The sequence below is a fragment of the Bidens hawaiensis genome, unplaced genomic scaffold (genome assembly GCF_021521415.1).
Source record: "Bidens hawaiensis isolate Kalapana, Puna unplaced genomic scaffold, B.hawaiensis_p1.1 tig00054628_1, whole genome shotgun sequence".
In the NCBI taxonomy this organism is placed as follows: Eukaryota; Viridiplantae; Streptophyta; class Magnoliopsida; order Asterales; family Asteraceae; genus Bidens; species Bidens hawaiensis.
In genome coordinates this window covers 7,619-26,371 of record NW_027499836.1, presented here as the reverse complement: position 1 = coordinate 26,371, position 18,753 = coordinate 7,619, and the positions used below count along the sequence as shown (strand labels likewise).

Below are 18,753 nucleotides of genomic sequence, written 5' to 3'. Positions count from 1 at the left end.
GGGTTATCTCATGTACCAGACGATTTAATAATATAATCGTGTGCATTTGGAGTATTATCGTGTTCATCATATTTATATTATTTCGTATTCTCGTTCTTGAATCACCACTGTGTTAGGATTCACCACTAACATCGTGTTCGGGTTGATATCATATTGTAGTGATCCAGATCCGGGACTTACACAGCTTAATGGAAATAGCACGTGGTAAAAGTGGATGCAACGTTTCAATGGATTAGTGGCGATTTTATATGGTTGTTAGTTCCTTTTTGTATATATATTGAGTTATGATTATCTAGGTTAAGAGATCACTTATCGTACAAAATACACAGAGCATCCTATAGCAGTTACCACACACTTAGATTCTTTGTATTGACTGATCATCTCCAACCTTGTAACACCGTTTTTTATTAATAAAGAGGTGATAGACGATTTGTCATCACCAGGGGTTTTTGTGCTGGCGATTCTATCACGATCAAGGGCTTTTCCTCGTAACTAATCTCTGTGTTCTTATCAATTTTTGCTACATATTCATCATTGTTATACAAGCACTATACCTCATTAAACAAATTTGGTTACATTATCCTTAAACTGATTTTTGACCAAAACAATTTGACGCCCACTATGGGGCAATTGGAGCTTTAATGCAGAAGATTTCCAATCAATTTTTGACCTTTTTAACCTATACCATTACCAATGGCCTCTCAACAAACTTCTGTTATGTCTTCATCAGTTGCTCTCTCATCAAAAGCTTCATTGTCGATGTATCCTCCACCCGCAGGAGTACAGAGGACCAACGTTGCTGGGAGCAAGATGCCAACCCCAGTCTTCCAAGGCTCAAAGACCACTGCTGCCACTTATGTGGTAAATTCTAACAATGATGTTTCTTTTATGTTTTGGCAGGTTAAGGTGTACATGGAGCAGCAGAACAGGACTAACCAAAAGATCCTGCGTGAAATTGAAGATCTTAAGAAGACAAAGAGGCCAGTGGAGGATCAAACTCCCTTGATGCCAAGGATGCTGGATTTCACAACTCCAGGATAGGTAGCTCAACATGCTCAAGGATCCTCCATCTTTCAGCAAGGATCGTCAATCTTCTAGCCAGGATCATCCATCCTTCAACCAGGATCCATGGATCAGCATACACAAGGATCTTCGATCCTCCAGCCAGGATCATCCATCCTTCAACCAGTATCATCCATCCTTTAACCAGGATCCATGGGTCAGCATACTCAAGGATCCTCGATCCTCCAGCAAGGAGCATCCATACTTCAGCCAGGATCCTCTATCCTTTAACAGGGATCCATGGGTTAGTACACTCAAGGATCATCGATCCTCCAGCAAGGATCCTCTGGATTATTTCATCAAGGATCCTTCAACTCTCAACCACAAGGATCCTTCAAGCAGAGTCAAGGATCCTCAGGACTTCAACATCAGAGGTCGTCAGAAGTTCATGAGGGAGACTTCATCCCTATGTAGACTATTGCCTCTGGTGGACCAACTATCATAGCTGATGCTTCTTATCCTGGATACTCTTCTGGATACCAACATATAATCAACATAGAGGTAACCTTTATAATCATATATCTTTATACACTAACCTTGGTTCTACGCAGGATATAGGTATCAATCTAGCCATGGCCAAGGAACTACAGAAACTAAAGGATATGATATCTAGTGTTCCAGGAGTGGTTCGACCAATTCCTGGTATTCCAGAAGAAAGTCATAAGCTATCAAGGTTTTCTCTTACAATATGTGATGTTGAGATCCTGAAGCGCTTTCAAACCCCCAACATGAAGGTTTACGATGGCTCAACCGATCCAGAGGAACATGTGGCTCAATACAGGGAAAAAATGGAAATCAATCCCATTCCAGAAATACTTAAAGAGGCATGCCTGTGCAAAGGTTTTGGATCCACATTAACTGGATCCACTCTCAAATGGCTGCTAAGTCTTCCCCTTTATTCCGTTACTTAATTTTCACAAGTTAATTTGTTCATTAGCTAATTTTCTTGCAGTAGAAAATTTGAGAAATTAACTAGTGATATATATCGTGTTGGCCAACCTGATGAATCCTTAAGGGATTTTGTCACCAAGTTTGGAAGGGAGGCCCTAGAAATCCCAAATCTTGACACGACTATGGTTGTTGAGGCATTCAAGATAGGGTTACAAAAGGACTCCCCATTTTATGATGATCTTGTTATGACCCCATACAAGACATTAGATAAAGTCAGGAACAGGGTGCTCAGGTTCATAAGACTGGAGGATGATAAAATGATCCAAGAAATGTTAGGTACTCCAACAAAACAAGAGCCACCCGACAAGAAACAAGGATCCTCCTACAGGAACAATAATTCCAAGCCATTTCAAAGTTCAGCAACGAAAACGTCTGTGCGGTCGAAGAAGACGACGATGATGAAGATTATCCAAGAATTTCCGAGTATTTCTTTTCAGTTGGTACTCATGGCTTAATATATGCCATGAAGGATCTTGGAGAGAGAGCAAGATGGCCTTGGAAAAATTAGAAGTCAACATCCTTCAAGGATATGTCCAAATGGTGTGCATTCCACGAAGATTTCAGCCATATAACCGATGATTGTATCGGTCTGAGGAGAGAAATTGGGTATCTTCTAAGCAAGGGCTATTTCAAGGAGCTTCTAGGAAAAACGAAATCTAGAATCCATGATCCTGAAGAAGTTCCACAAAAAAGCAGCTCCACCACCACCTGATGCACAGATTATCAATTTTATCTCATGGGGTTTGGACATCTGCGGAACCTCATTCTCCTCGGCGAAACGACATGCCAAGGAAACTAAATTGGACAATGGTGAAACACCCGTCAGGACTACCACCTTAATCGATCAAAAGATATAACCTTTGACGAAGAGGATCGCATGCACCTTCAGGATCCTCACCACGACGGTTTGATTATCACTTTGTTTATTGCTAACCACTATGTTCGCAGGATACTCGTAGATGGCGGGAGTTCGGTGAACATCATTCAAGCCGACGTACTCAGGAAAATGAATATCCCTGAAACAGATAACACACCAAGATCGTTTGTCCTCGTTAGTTTTAGTGGAGAAAACAAAAACACATTGAGGGACATCAAAATTCCTATTTACATTGAGGGAGTCAATTCTTTTCAAAAGTTTTGTGTTATAGATAACTTGTCGTGTTGTAATGTGATTCTTGGTAGGCACTTGATACATGAGATGAAAGCAGTAGCTTCCACCTACCATCAATTCATCAAACTTCCGACCCCTTGGGGAGTAAGGAAGATTGACAGCGACCAAGCGGAGGCAAGGAACTACTATACATCCTCTATGAATCCGGCTACGAAGCAAACTATCGCATAGCAATCAATGCACAATTCAAGAGAGGTTATGGAGGCACGTGAAAAAGATTTAAAGAAATGTCCTTCAACCCTAAGGATTCAGATGTAAAGGTATATATAGGATCCAGTATCCTCAGCAACAGTGAAGATGATCTGGTATCCTTCCTCAAACAATGGAAGTCCACCTTTGCCTTCAAACACTCTGATATGACAGGTATACCTAAAGATATTATTACCCATAAATTAGGGATAGATACTGCTATCAGGCTTTTCCACCAGAAACGAAGGAAATTTGTGCCTGAAAGAAATATCATTATCCAGGAAGAAGTCAAAAAACTTCTCAAAGCAGGTATGATAAGAGAGGTAAAGTATCCAAGATGGTTAGCCAATGTTGTGGTGGTTTCTAAGAAAAATGGAAAGTGGTGGGTATGTGTCGATTTCACTTATTTAAACAAGGCTTGTCCCAAGGATCCCTTCCCCTTACCACACATTGACTCCATGGTGGATGCTACGACAGGACATGAAATGCTCACTTTTATGGATGCTTCCTCTGGAATTTCAACAAATTCAGATGGAACCATCTAAATAAAAGGATACAGCATTCATGACTCCTACCGATATATTGTTATATTGCTATGCCGTTCGCACTAAGAAATGTAGGGGGCAGCATACCAAAGATTAGTCAACATGATGTTCAAGGATCAGCTAGGAAAGACCATGGAAGTCTACATAGATGACATGGTAGTGAAGTCAAAGAGAGCTGAGGATCATCTCAAAGATCTTGAAGAAGCATTCAACATCCTAGATCAATACAATATGAAGTTGAACCCATCAAAATGCCATTTTGGTGTCAAGGCAGGGAAGTTCCTAGGATATATGGTAACTAAGAGGGGAATATAAGCACGCCTTGAGCAGATTGAAGCCATCATCAATTTGAAGTCTCCTGTGAATGCTAAAGATGTACAAAGACTGACGGAAAGGATAGTTGCCCTCAACAGATTCATTTCCAGATCCTCATAGAAGTGCAAAGACTTCTATGATATCCTGAGGAATAATAAGAAGTTTGAATGGACTCAAAGGCAAGAGGATGCACTGAAGGCTCTTAGGGATTATCTATCCTCGGTACCAGCGTTGATGAAGCCAATAGATGGTGAGGCGTTGTCCTTATACTTAGTCGTTCCAGGTAATGTAGTCAGTGATGTTTTGGCCAAGGATCATGAAGGTCAACAACATCCGGTATATTATGTAAGTAAAAGCCTCTTAGACGCAGAGGTTAGGTATTCTCACCTTGAGAATTTAATTATTGCTTTAATTATGGCCTCAACCAAGTTGAGACATTATTTTGAAACACATACTATTATTTTAAGAATTAACTATCATGTTAAGAATGTACTTAGAAAGCCCGAACTGTCAGGAAGGATGGCCAAGTGGACTGTGAAGTTAAGCGCATATGATATTCAGTATGATCCTAGGATAGCCATTAAGTCACAAGCGCTTGTAGACTTTGTGGCTGAATTCAGTAGTGGCATACAAAAGGAAGCTGATTTGGAAGTTCAGAAACTAGAAGAAACCAAGGATCCTTGGATCCTCTTCACAGATGGAGTATCCAACATAAGAGGAACATGATTGGGTATTCTACTGAAATCGCCACGGGTGGACATAATACCCCGGTCCATTGCATGTGAATTTCAAGCCACCAACAATGAGGCAGAATACAAAGCACTTATCGCAGGTTTACTTATAGCCAAACAAATGAGGATCATGTATCTTCAAGTTTATATAGATTCTTTATTTATAACTAACCACTTGAAAGGTGAGAATATGATCAAGTATTTAGAAATTGTGAATGTTAGCGAAATCCTTCGAGTTGTTTAGTATCATGTAGGTACCGAGGGAAGAAAACGCTAGGACAGATGCCTTAGAAAATTTAGCATCGTCCTTGATGATCCCGGATGATGTAAAGATACCTATCATCCACATACTGTATCCGAAAATTGGGGAATATGAAGCTATGGAGGTGACAACGGATTTCGCAGAAGGACTTAAGGATCCTTCATCCTCTTCAAAAATAGGATCTTGGATCCTTCCAATCAAGAAATTCCTCCAAGACGGAGAAATTCCTACAGGGGAAATCCTAAAGCTTTCATAATAAAGGTATCACAATACATTATTTTACAAGATACTGTATATAGAAAGTCTCTTGCAGGTCTCTACTTGAGATGCATTGAGGATCCTGAAATATAGGAGGTGCTTCAAGACCTTCATGAAGGTGATTGCGGTAACCACATAGACGGAAGAGCATTATTCTCCAGGATACTAAGGTCCGGATACTTCTGGCCAACGATGAAGAAGGATGCCATGGAATACTCGAGGAAGTGTGATGCTTGCCAAAGGCATGGAAACATTCTTCACTAGCCAGCAGAACCTATGTATCCTATATCCTCTTCATGGCCTTTCATGAAATGGGGAATGGATATTGTAGGCAAGCTACCAAAAGCACCAGGTGGAAAGGTCTTTATGCTTGTTGTGGCAGACTACTTCTCAAAATGGATCGAAGCAGAAGCATTCGTTCAAGTCCGCGAAAGGGAAGTTATATCCTTCATTAAAAGAAATATTATCACTAGATTTGGTATCTCATCTGAGATTATTTGTGATAATGGATCCCAATTTATTAGGAAAAGAACGACTAACTTTTGTGACAGTTGGGGCATAAAGATGATCACCTCTACACTAGTCCATCCACAAGCTAATGGTCAAGCAGAGTCAAGCAACAAAATCATCATCGACAACTTGAAGAAGGAGCTAGGATCCAAAAAAGGCAAATGAGTTGAGGAACTTCCTTATGTTCTTTGGGCTGATAGAACACCCAAGAATGCGAAAGGTCAAACACCATTCTCATTGGTGTTTGGAGCAGAAGTTGTAATTCCTACAAAGATGGTAGTTCCCACCGCCAGGACAAGCATTCGTGATTCTCAAGCAAACAATGAAAGGCTTATTCAAGATTTAGACATTGTTGATGAACTCAGAGACCTAGCGAAGATCCGGATGGCCGCATACCAACATAGGATGGATGGGGCATATAACAAGAATATCAGGATCTGATGGTTTCAAGAAGGAGATATGGTCCTAAGGAAATCCTTTCAAAATACGACTAATCCGCTAGATGGAAAGCTAGCACCCAAGTGGGAAGGACCTTACTTGATCGAGTCAGAAGTAGGAAAAGGGACATACCACCTACTTACAATGGAAGGTGATCAACTACCAAGAGCCTGGAATGTCATCCACCTTAAAAAGTATCTTATGTAATCAGGATCAAGGATCCTTAAAGGTTCAAGGATCCTAAAGTTGGTAAAATATTTTCCTACTATTTCTTCCTTCTTGAATTTTTGTTAGCAATTGTTAATCAAAGAAAATAATATTCTGAACATTTAGGAGTTGTTTGTTTTTTCTGAGGTAAAACATCTGCAGTTTACGAACCATATCTACAGGCATCTACAGCAGAAGAGGTGGACCAAACATCTGCAGTTCGTAAGAAGAAGACTGTTTGTATTTTAACGTCTGCAGACTGCTAAAATAAACTGAAATTTAAATAAAGTGAAACATAAATAAAAAAGGTCTTCAACATCCAAATTTAAATAATAGTCAACAACACTGAAACAATTTTCATAATACCACAAACATTTTTTAAATCATTTATTCCGTACTTTGCATAACTGCTTAGCAATTTCATCTCGTAACTGAGTCATATATTCCCGATCTGATGCAGTGCCAAGTGCTTCAACCTCGTCTTCATCAGCATCAATGTGCCCACGACTATTTCCAAGCGATGCATCGGGTTGATCGTATTGTGTAAACAACTCATCGTCCAAACCTTGTTTCCTAATAAAATTATGTAGCGCGAAACATGCAACAGTAACGTTCCTTTGTGTTTCCAATGGAAATGGTGTCATCCTCTTCAATATAGGGAATCTTGCTTTCAAGACACCAAAAGCACGCTCAATGACGTTTCAAAGTTTTGCATGTGCATGATTAAATTTTTCTTTATTGGTTAACGCACGTCTCCGACGAAAATCTCCAAGCCAATAACTCACATTACAATATGGAGCCATAAATCCTCGTATGTGTGCATACGTGGCATCACAAAGATAGTATTTCTCTGTAAATATTTACAATTAATTACAATATTAAAATAACATAGGAATAATAAACAAACAATAAGCATACCTGATGGTGGAAATGGGAATGGCGCATGTGGATCTGATATGCCGATGATAATATTCTAGAATCATGTGCTACCCTTCTCATCCGGCCACAAGAAAAGTGAAAATCATGTTAAAATCATAAATTGCTAATACGTTTTGGTAACAATCACCCTTTCCTCTTCCTCTATATAAATCTTGTTACCTAGTAGGAACAAAAACATGTATCATGGTCCTATCTAGTGCACCAACCGCTCCTTTAAAAATCTTTCGTAGCCTCTTGTTATGTCCTGGAATGTTTGGATTCGGATTGAAAGAAGTTGGTACTATCATATCTTTGGCGAAAAGCATCATTTTATCCAACACTTCACAAAAAAATTATGAATTGTTTGCTTTGAGTGTTGAAATCTACTCTTGATAACCACGTAACGTTGATTATGGTCGATTATCATCAAAAACATGGCCATCTTCTCCTCAACCGAAACATGTTTACTATCCTTTAACGAATAATTTGTTCTAAAATGTGCACATAGTCGGACAAATGATTCACGGGACATGCGTAGTAATTCAATGCATTGTTTGGGATTTCCTTGCAATAACTCTAACGTGTATTTATGTCCCGTCATTTCCGAATCAGTCTCAATTTCGTTTCAAACCCCTCTTCCAAAAAAAAAAGCGAGCATACAACTACTAGAAGTATTTTCTTATCATTATTCATTATGAACCTGTTAATAAAACATAAACAACCATGTCACATAGCCATAAAAAAACAACCATTATCATAAAACATAAACAACCATGTCACATATCCATAAAAAAACACACAATGTGTTCAACATAACCAAAAGGCATACAATGTTTTCAACATAACTAAAAACAAATAATGTTTTTAACAAAACAAAAAAACGTACACCAAAACCAAATAATGCTTTCAACAAAACCCATGTTCTTCACTACTTCATAAGTCCTAAATTTTTAGCCGTCATCTTGATCCACCCTTTTAACACGTCAGGACTATTTGGTAATGCCATCCACGCCTCTCTCATGTCCGAGGAAACTCCAAAAATATGAAAAGCAACTAAATATATAGGGTCTCTCGGCTCTAACCCAACCAAATTTAACTTCTCAGAACATTCAACAATTGTTGTAACTGTTGGGTGTTTTTTGGAGGTTTTTCTCTAGTCAAATGTCGCAAAGCATTTTGAATTTCAAGTGTTAAATCCTCAAGAGTGAAAGATGATGATGATTTTAAGGTTTTAGCCCTTTTGGGGGTAGGCTCAGGAGTAGGCTCGGGAGTAGGCTCGGGAGTAGGCTCGATAGTAGGCTAGGTAGTAAGCCCGGTAGCAGGATTAGTCCCGGCATCATCTTATGTGTCGTGAAAAATGTTGTCCATAATCATAAGTGGTTGGATCGGTTGGAGCAGATGACAAGAGGATGATCCAACCACTGATGTTTGGGTTGAGGTCCACTTGCGATTCCCAGTGGCAGTATTACCATCAAACAGTTGTGCACAAAGTTCTGGAAATGCTAATGGAGTTGTTTTTAATGACGCAGCTTTCGGACGCCCCTAAAAAAATGATGGTAGATTTTAAAAAATAAAAATATGTGAACATAACTTCTTATATTCTTCCCATTCCTCATTCGTTAAGGTAAAGGTATTTGTTTGAGGATTGTATAGGTTGTCGGTTTTGTTTTTCAAATAAACCCATCCTACGTATTTGGCTTTAAGATTATCATAAGCGTTTTTCACTTGTTTTTGAGTCAAATCCAACCCAAACCTTTCCTTAAGAACACTTTTTAACTTAACCCATGAGTCTTTGTGCAAACTCAACCCTTTTTTACCCACGGTGTTTATCTCCTCGATGCAAGTTTCTAATAAACATTTTAGATGCTCAATTGACCATTGTTGTTTCTCTCCCATTTTTATGATCAACTAACAAGAAACAACAATTCATCGAACCTAAAATAACAATATTTAGGGGTGTGCATTTCGTTAAACCCGACACGGACCGAGCACTACCCGACCCGGACCGGAAGCCCGAAAAACTTGTAAACAAGAACCGATGATCGGACCTGTAGGAAGAACTCGGTCTCGATATTATGTCGGTTATCAGAACCTCGGGTAAGACGTATAGACTGAAGACCGATATGGTTTGCCAAAATCTCAATTGTGTACTCAATTTGGGTAATGATTGGATCGAGTTCATGTTGTATGTCACTAAATTGAAGTCGTTAGCTGTTACGGCGAGATGAAAAGAAGAAACCGGCGGTCGGTGACCAGAGTGGACCACTTCAGTGGAGGTTTTGTGGAGGCGGCGTGGTTGTAGCTTAATGGCAATGATGATAGGATTTGGCTATTTACATTGGAAAAAATTCAAAAAAGGAAGTTTAAAATAAAATGAAGTTTGCAGAGATATATGTGGTTGTGTACTGGAGTGTAAAGTTAGAATATTAAAAGAATTAAATGCAAGGACACATTAAACTAGAGTTAATTATTGCTTGACGTCCGTATTAAACATTCACAATTATTTCAAGTCCGTTAAATCTTTTTCATATCCAAAGTCCCTTTCTTCTTCATCTAAACTTCATGTTCTTCCAGTTCTCATCGTCATTTTTTGCTCCGTCCATGGCATACTCGGGTCAGTCCGTGTAAATCGTTTTTTTTGTTCCTAAGACCGATACCCGACCAGAAACCTAAAATGGAAAAATATACTACCCGATGAAGAACCGAGCATAATATTTCGGGTCCGGGCTTCGGTCTTTTTCGGTCCGGGCTCTCGGGTTTTTCGATCCGGCCCAAATAATGCACACCCCTATCAATATTCAACAAACCTAAACTTTCTACAAACTAATAACAATCTAACAAAACTAACAAAAACCTTTAACAATTAACAAAAAAAACTACAAACTTTATTCAACAACAAACTCATAACAATATTCAACACACCTAAACTTTCTACAAACTAATAACAATCTAACAAAATTAACAAAACCATTAACAATTAACCAAAAAAACTACAAACTTTATTCAACAACAAACTCATAACAATATTCAGCACACCTAAACTTTATACAAACTAATAACAATCTAACAAAATTAACAAAAACCTTTAACAATTAACAAAAAACTACAAACTTTATTCAACAACAAACTCATAACAATATTCAATAAACCTAAACTTTCTAAAAACTAATAACAATCTAACAAAATTAACAAAAACCTTTAACAATTAACAAAAAACTACAAACTTTATTCAACAACAAACTAATAACAATATTCAACAAACCTAAACTTTCTACAGACTAATAAAAATCTAATAAAATTAACAAAAACCTTTAACAGTTAACAAAAATTAAAACTTTAAACAATCTAACAAAATTAACAAAAAAACTAACAAAATCTAACAATCTAAAACGTTAACAATCTAACAAAATCACTTATGAAAGAGAGAGAGAATCAAACCTGGACAGAGAGAGAGAGGCCTACGGTGGAGGAGTGGAGGAGGAGAAGTTAGGGTTGGAGAGGAGAAGTTAGGGTTGGAGTGAAGTATCTGATGAAGGAAAAAAGAAGAAGAGGATAAGAGGTGAGAAGTGGTATGGACAAGACTTTTAAGAGAAGAGGCCGCGCAGACGTTTTTAAATGAATTGTCTTCTAAAAGACAAACACACTGTAGAGCACAACGTCTGCACGTGGTCTGCGTGGCGCAGACAAAAGAAGTGGGGAAATGCTTTTAATGAAAAACAAACACCCTCTTACTTTCATCAAGTTTTGAGTTTATGCTATAAATGCATATTTCAAGTGAGAATATAATGGTTAAGGGGTTGGCCACCTCTCTCCCATGTTTAAGGTATAATCTCATATGCTTATACCTTCTAAGGTTTAAAGGTTTTCACCTTTCATACGAATTAGAGTTTTGACACTCTCGCTTGGGACGCACACTATCCGAAGTATAGTTAAGGGCAATGGGACCATTACACACTTAGTGGCTTACAATTTCATTGCTTTCGGCTTTCGGCTATACAAAGGTTTCTAAACTTTTCATGTTAGTTAAGGTTTTAGCGTTTTCACGTCACTTATGTTTGGGACTTACCCTAGTTTAACACAAGTACATTTGGGCTAGATCCTGGTTTGGGCTAGACTACTATTTTGGGCTTGACCCCAGTTCTTTAGGCTTGACCCCGGTATTGTTGGGTGCGTCCCAATTTCTTGGGCTTGACCCCAGTTTATATGATTATTTGACTTAAACTATTAAGATGTTTGCAACAGGTGTCCTAAGTTTATCTACAAGCATCACGGAAGTATTTATGGTAACTTAGGTCTAATCAGACCTTCTGGTATGATTTTTATTAATCAAGCTATGTTCATTCATATTATATTTTTGGAAACTATTATCTTCAAGGATCTAAGAGCCTTAATTTTTTGTTTGAAAGGATAATGTATTTTTATAATCTTGCAAATAATAACTCATAACAACTATGTTTTCATAATAATAAACGATCAGCGGATAGTCAAAAGATTATAGTTATTATTGTACCACCATGATTTACCAAAATTAATAACCCAGATTTCACCATTTAAACATGGATCATTCACCCGGGTTAAAACAGGTGTTACTAGATGTTCATGATTTGCAGGAAGAATAATAAGAGGCGTTGGATATATAGCCGGAAGGGAGGTTCCCAAGAAACTCTTTAGGTGTATGATAATTATCTCTAGCTTGTCATATTTCACCAATTTTGCAGGGGGTTTGAATTTAAAGGCAAAATGACAATTGTTATCCTATCAAAACCGCCATTTTGGGGGGCAATTGTTAGGGCACGGAAATTTGATACTATGGATATGTTAAAATGGCATATGTTCTGGATCAGTTTTCCTTAGCGTCTATTACAGATACTGTCAGGATCAATGGTCCTCGGTACTTATTACCTACTAATGATTGAACTCTTTGTTATGTTAATATTATAACAGGTACAACGGATAAAGACCAAGTCTATGCTATTATCATGTCATCCAAGTCTTTTAGCAAAGTGGTCAAAGCGTGCAACAGCTATATGAGAAGTGGCCTTGAATAGTGGCTAAAAAATAGGACATTAGTTATTTTATATTTTGTTTATAAATTAAAGCTTAATGCAGTTAGGTTAGATATCTCATATACACTTGTAACACACGCACTTAGCTCTCTTATAATCACTGCATAAGCTTCCACCATTGTAACACCATACTTTGATTAATATAGTGGTGATAGACGTTTGTCATCACCCGGGGTTTTTATGTCGGCGGTCACCTGCTGATCAAGGGCATTTCAACAAATCCTTGTGTTCATTCTTATTTTATTCACGTAATCACCATTGTTTATTAAACATTCTACCTCACAAAACTGATTTGGTTACATTATCCATATATTCGAAATCTGACCAAAACAATATCATACATAGGGGTGTCAATCGTGTCGGGTTGGCGGGTTATCAGGTTAATAGGTTCCGGGTTGGCGGGTTGGCGTGTTGAGATTCGTCAACCCTAACCGAACCCATATATTTATTCGTGTCGTGTCGTGTCGACCCATTTAAATTCGTGTCGTGTTCGGGTTGTATTTCGGGTCAACCCATTTTACGTTCATTTACGAATATGATTAATATCTAGTGGTTTATTAATAACCTATACAATCAATTACTCTTATTCATATAAAACATTTTAATAACTTTGTGATAGATCTAATTGTTTTTGTGTATTTATCTCTCATTTCCATTTAACAAACTTAAGTTCACATAGTTTGCTTAACATAAGAATAAACTAATGGAAATGATAAAAGAATAGACGGTTATGACTAATAGAATATAAATACTGGAAGTGAAGAGTGGATAAAAATATTTAATAAGCAATTAGTTTAATTTTTAAAAGTTAATAATGTATGAAAAATTATACATCATATTATTTAACTTTAAAATTTAACACTTCTTATCTCTAAAATCAAAATATTAACTTTATTAAAGTTTTTTAAACGGGTTAACAGGTCAACCCACTTTTTGACGGGTCGGATTCGGGTTGACCCATATTTTTTTACGGGTCGGGTTCGGGTTGACCTATTTAAGAAAACGGGTCGTGTCAGCCGACCCAAAACCTATATTTTTTTTAATCATACATAATTTGAAAGATACGACGTAATTTTGTCATTTATTTGAAAATAAAAAGGGGAACTTGGTTGGGCAAAACAAAATACGGGTGGTGCGTAGAATCATATCACGTGGCACCAAATATACTCTTTTATCATAGTAGATAAATAATAAATTTAGTCTTGAAATCTTGTATTGCTCAATCAAAATCAAAATCACATGTAAAATACGATTATAAAGGTTATGTTAGTTTCGATAACTTGAAATCGTACCTTAAGGATTCAAACTAAGGGGTTCTGTAATTAATCGTTCAATTCGATTTATTTAAGACAATGTCTAAATTCTGAATTTGATGATCGTTGTGAATCAAATCTAGCTAATGATGAGGTTTTACTTGAAAGCTCTAGACAGGTAAAACAGTTAAGAAAAAAACATACTACAAAAATGCTGATAGAGAGCACTAGGGGTGGTATTTTAAAGACTCTGCTTGCGGTGCGCGCATATAATGTATATATGTGTGAACCCTCAGGTGGGCAAAAGTGAAATTGCACTAATTTTAACGTTATTTTACTTATCTCGTGAAAATAATCTTAAAAGTGACGGAAGGTTAATCAGACATCATGGGGTGGCGTTGCACCAATTAGCCGGTGTCCCGATGATTGAGTGTTATGTGCCTTATGTCCAAGGCTTGATGCAAAACTACTATCGAGCCGGGAGACTCACCGGAAGCAGCCTCTCTATCCCTATGGGGTAGAGGTAAGGTTGTCTACATCTTACCCTCCTCAGACCCTACCATAACTTTGCTATTAGTGGGATATACTAAATACGATTACGATGATGAATTGTAAATTGAAGGTTAGATATAAGTTATTCTAACTTAGTATTTTGCAACTATTTTCTTAATTTTTTTGTAAACAGAAGATTAGTTAGATATAATTGTTATCTGGGAGATATAAGAAGATACGAAGAAAATATATGATAGTTGTATGATCCTGATTTTGTTTTTAGCTCACATCCTATAGATGTATCATTTTCCTGTCTATTTTTATCTTAACTATTTCATAAAACTGTCTCATGCAATATAATATGCATGCTATACTACACCATCCTATTCTACAATACATAAGGTGTGACAACTAAGAGCATTGGTGTTTATAAGCAAGCTATCTAAACCAGAGCTAACACCCAGTTCAACCAGCTTGGGATTCATACGTTTCGGTCCGATGTTTATAATTGCATTGTAAACATGATTCATCTATCCAACACAATCAAACCCACAGATTAATTTTGAACTTTTTGTTCAAACTAAAACAAATTCAACACCGTGAATAATAATATTAAAACAAAACAAGTACCAGTTTGGGCAATAAAACCTACCTATCAATTCCAGACAACAGTTTCATTTACCATCTGTAATCAAATTCAAATCTGCATCAAACATGGAATAGTAGCAAGTCCCACGCTGCAGCAACGGTGACAGCAACAGGGATCATGAGCGGACTTAATGCTGATGAGCCACTCTTAGAAGGGGCAGCACGTGGTGGCGGTGGTATCTTGGAGAGGTGCACTTGCATTTTCATGCCACCATAGCACGACCCTTTGCTGCTAATGAAGTAGCGGTCATGGGTGACGTTGAGTTCCACCACGTCTCTTCCGGCTCCAGTTGTGTAATTGTGAACAGGGTGCTCGGCGTTGCAGGTTTCAAAGTTGGTTTTGTTTACTTCCAGTATGTCATTTTGGTTTCGGTCATACACGAAATCTGCAAGAGGGGAATACTATGGTTATGAACTTGTGGCCCAAAAAATGTTTAATGTTTAAGATGTAATATAACAATTAACATTGACTAATGCAGGTGATGATATCTATATTTGTTCACATTTAACATGTAGAGTGTTTATGGTAACTTTGCAAAACGGTAACAAAATTTTCAATTTGTTTCGGATAAGTCACTCACTCCTTTTTTCTTCTACCAACAATTTTATAACTTCTCTTTTTTTTAAAAAAATTAAGTGGGTCAAATAAATCATATATGAATCTTGATTCCTATTTAGTGATTATTTTTTCAATTTTAGTTAAATTAAAGTATTAAACAACTATGAAACCTGGTAATATTGTCGGCTGAAATTCTTTCTTCGCCATTGTGCCTTATTGCACGCTAATTTGATAAGTATAAATATATTAAATAAAAACTATGATACATACATGTTTCATTTAGGTCATTTAAATATTAAAATTTTTTGAACATTTAATAAAAAATTCACAAGATTGAAAAGTCTAAAGAAAGTTGAGTGACTTTAAAGAAACAAACAGCATTGAGCGAGTTCTAGTGACAATTTAGTTTTGGATATCGGTTGGAACCATTTTCTTTTTTCCTTTAAGCATCCAAACCACAAAAGCCAAGCCACAGGGCCGGCTCCAAAAAGATGAAAAAAATTTTGGGCCAAATGCGAACTTTTTTTTGGGCCTTAAGTAAAAGAAACATTTTGTTGGGTTTAACAATTTAATTATAAATGGCTTATTTGATTATGATTTAAGTTGTGTAAAAAACTTTTGTATAAAAATAAGCTTAAAATTCATATAATACTAGAACCCACACAACCTTTTGGTTTGATGTCATACCCATTTACCATTAGACCAAGCTAGTGGTTATGTAATTGTGTTGAAACCAATGGCGAAGCTTGGGATTAGTCACGGGGGTGACTGAAGTCACGGACTAAAAAATTTCCGGGTCGGTGATTCAGTTAGTGTCTATTCGGGTCGGATCGATTATTCGATTCGGGTCGGATCAAACAATATGACATCTATATATCTAATTTTTCCTCATTATTCAAACAATTGTTTTTACAATAAAAAAACAAAATAATTTTTTAACCAACCAAAACCTAAAATATTCATGATGATGCGAGAGAAAGGGTGAGTTGGGAGAAATAAATTCGGTATTAATACCGGTACCGAAATCGGTACAGATTTGGTACCGTCGGTACCAAATAGATACCAAAGTTTGGAGTTTTGTACCGGTATATCTCAAATTTTACCTTCAATACCTGTATCGAACTGAATATTTTGGTATTTGTACCGGTATGGTACCGATCTCATCCCTAAGGGTGAATACCTAGAAGAAGAATTGCAAAGACCTAAAATATTCATAAAAACAAATCTTTTACTATTCGACTACTATTTTGTAACTTTTGTATATAAATATTGCGAGGTTTTAAAAAAAAACAAATGATGGGGTATTATATTTATAAAAAAAATCAGTAGTGACCGGTATCATTTTGGAAAAATACATTGGGGGTGACCGCGCTTAATACCTATAAAAATTTTCAAGAAAAACCGCGAAATTTACCATACTAACGGAGAAAACGACAGTGGCCGGGGCCACCCCCGGTCCCCACATAGCTTCGCCCTTGGTTGAAACATTGATTATACACATGTTTTTGATAAAAAAAAATAATGTTGCAAAAGTCGCTAGGCGGTCGACCCCCTTTGAGGGAGTACTCGGAGAGTATTCGGACATGATAAATATAAAGAAAATTAATTTTTGGGTAGTATATATATTTCAAATACGATAAGTTCACTAATCTTTATAACAAAATAAGTGAATATCTATATAGATAAGAGAAATACATTTCTAAATACTAAATTATTCTAAAAATTGTTAATCATTAATCAAAAAAAATGATATTCGTTCTTTAATACTATATAAATACGAATTATGTTGTATTTTTAAGTTAAAATAAGCCCGAGTTAACCGACTAGATGTATTTCTAGCTGATATTGACCACCTTTGAACAATTTTTAGTAACTATGTGGAGTTAAAGAAACTTCCCTTGACACCATAACTTGTAGCGAGTACTCGGAGAGTACTCGGCCTCGTAGACCTACTTTTACAACATTGAAAAAAAACATATAATTTTTTTTAAAAAAAAATTTCGGACCTAGCGGGGTGTCGGGCCTGTGGCTGTCAACTACCCTGCCATGCCTCAAATACGGCCCTGCCGAGCCATTAAACCGCCAAACTGGTTAAACTTAAAGGAGCTACTTTTCTTGGATTTGGAGATTTCAGTCCATTTATAAAGACACCAATTGGCAGGAGGTACTTAATTTCTGAATGGTAACATCCTCAAGACCTAAACAAAAAGACCTTATATATATATACATTATTATCCTAATTTTGAAATAATTTTTTCATAGGAAGCAACTGAGATCTACAACAATCCAGGATTCAATAATAAATGTAGATACACAATCAAAAAATCATAAATGTTTGGCACAACGGATCTATTTCCAAATCCAGATCTCAAATGTCCTACCACTAATAATAACTTCACTTCCACAATTAATAATAAAACCCAATATGTAACAGCAATTACATATTCAAACAGTAGATCTGAGAGAAATACAATACAATAGAATACTTACAGAGCCAGTCGCCCAAGTAGAACGTTTGATTGGCGGCCCAAAGAGTGTAGTTAACGTTGGTAGTCCAGCCCATGTTTCCTCCGACAATGAAGCGTTTGGCTGAGGCATGTCCCGGCAACATTACGAGGATTAAAGTGGTGGCGCAGAATGCCAAAGCCACTGATGTGCGACCCATTGGAGTGTAAGTGAGTGTGAGTATCTCAAGGGTGGGTTTTCTAGACAAAATAAAATACTAATAATAATATCAGTAATGCTGTTAGTAATATTATCTGCTTTCATTTTTTAACATGTAACGGAGTTCACCCAATTTAATAATATTATTTTATATTGGGTGTGTGTATGGCTTTTATATTTGTATATTTTTTGGGGGGAAAGGATACACTGGAATAAATAATAGGAACCACATACCGAAGGTGATGTGTGATTTGGTATTATAACTTTATATACTATAAAGCTATTTTGGAATAAAATGTATACTTGACTTGAGAATGGAAATCTTAATCTAAAACACTTTTAAAACATTCCAAACTAAGGGTAAAATTAAAATACAAAATACAACAAAAATAAAATATGTGAGAAGGATTCTAATCTATTAATCTTAAATTTAAATTGTGGAGATTAATGTAAAAATAAAAATTGATGAAAATGACATGAATGTAATAACTTACTTATGATAACTTTCTCTCTT

General features: G+C 36.7%; 1 protein-coding gene across 1 annotated transcript; it reads right to left on the bottom strand.

Annotated features, from left to right (window-relative positions):
• Window positions 1-14,849: 14,849 nt before the first annotated feature.
• Window positions 14,850-18,287, bottom strand: LOC143600643 (early nodulin-like protein 17). Its single transcript, XM_077078269.1, has 2 exons — window positions 18,066-18,287; window positions 14,850-15,402 (listed from the first exon to the last, which is right to left on the bottom strand). The coding sequence occupies exons 1-2, from the start codon at window positions 18,238-18,240 to the stop codon at window positions 15,077-15,079; spliced, it is 501 nt and encodes a 166-aa protein (XP_076934384.1). The 5' UTR covers window positions 18,241-18,287; the 3' UTR covers window positions 14,850-15,076.
• Window positions 18,288-18,753: the final 466 nt, after the last annotated feature.

Bases quoted from the DNA above. Each gene is read 5' to 3' on its own strand.
- LOC143600643 (XM_077078269.1), bottom strand. From the start codon at position 18,240: ATGGGTCGCACATCAGTGGCTTTGGCATTCTGCGCCACCACTTTAATC. The intron at 15,403-18,065 runs GTAAGTATTCTA...CCCCTCTTGCAG, and splicing joins CTACTTGGGCGACTGGCTCT to ATTTCGTGTATGACCGAAAC.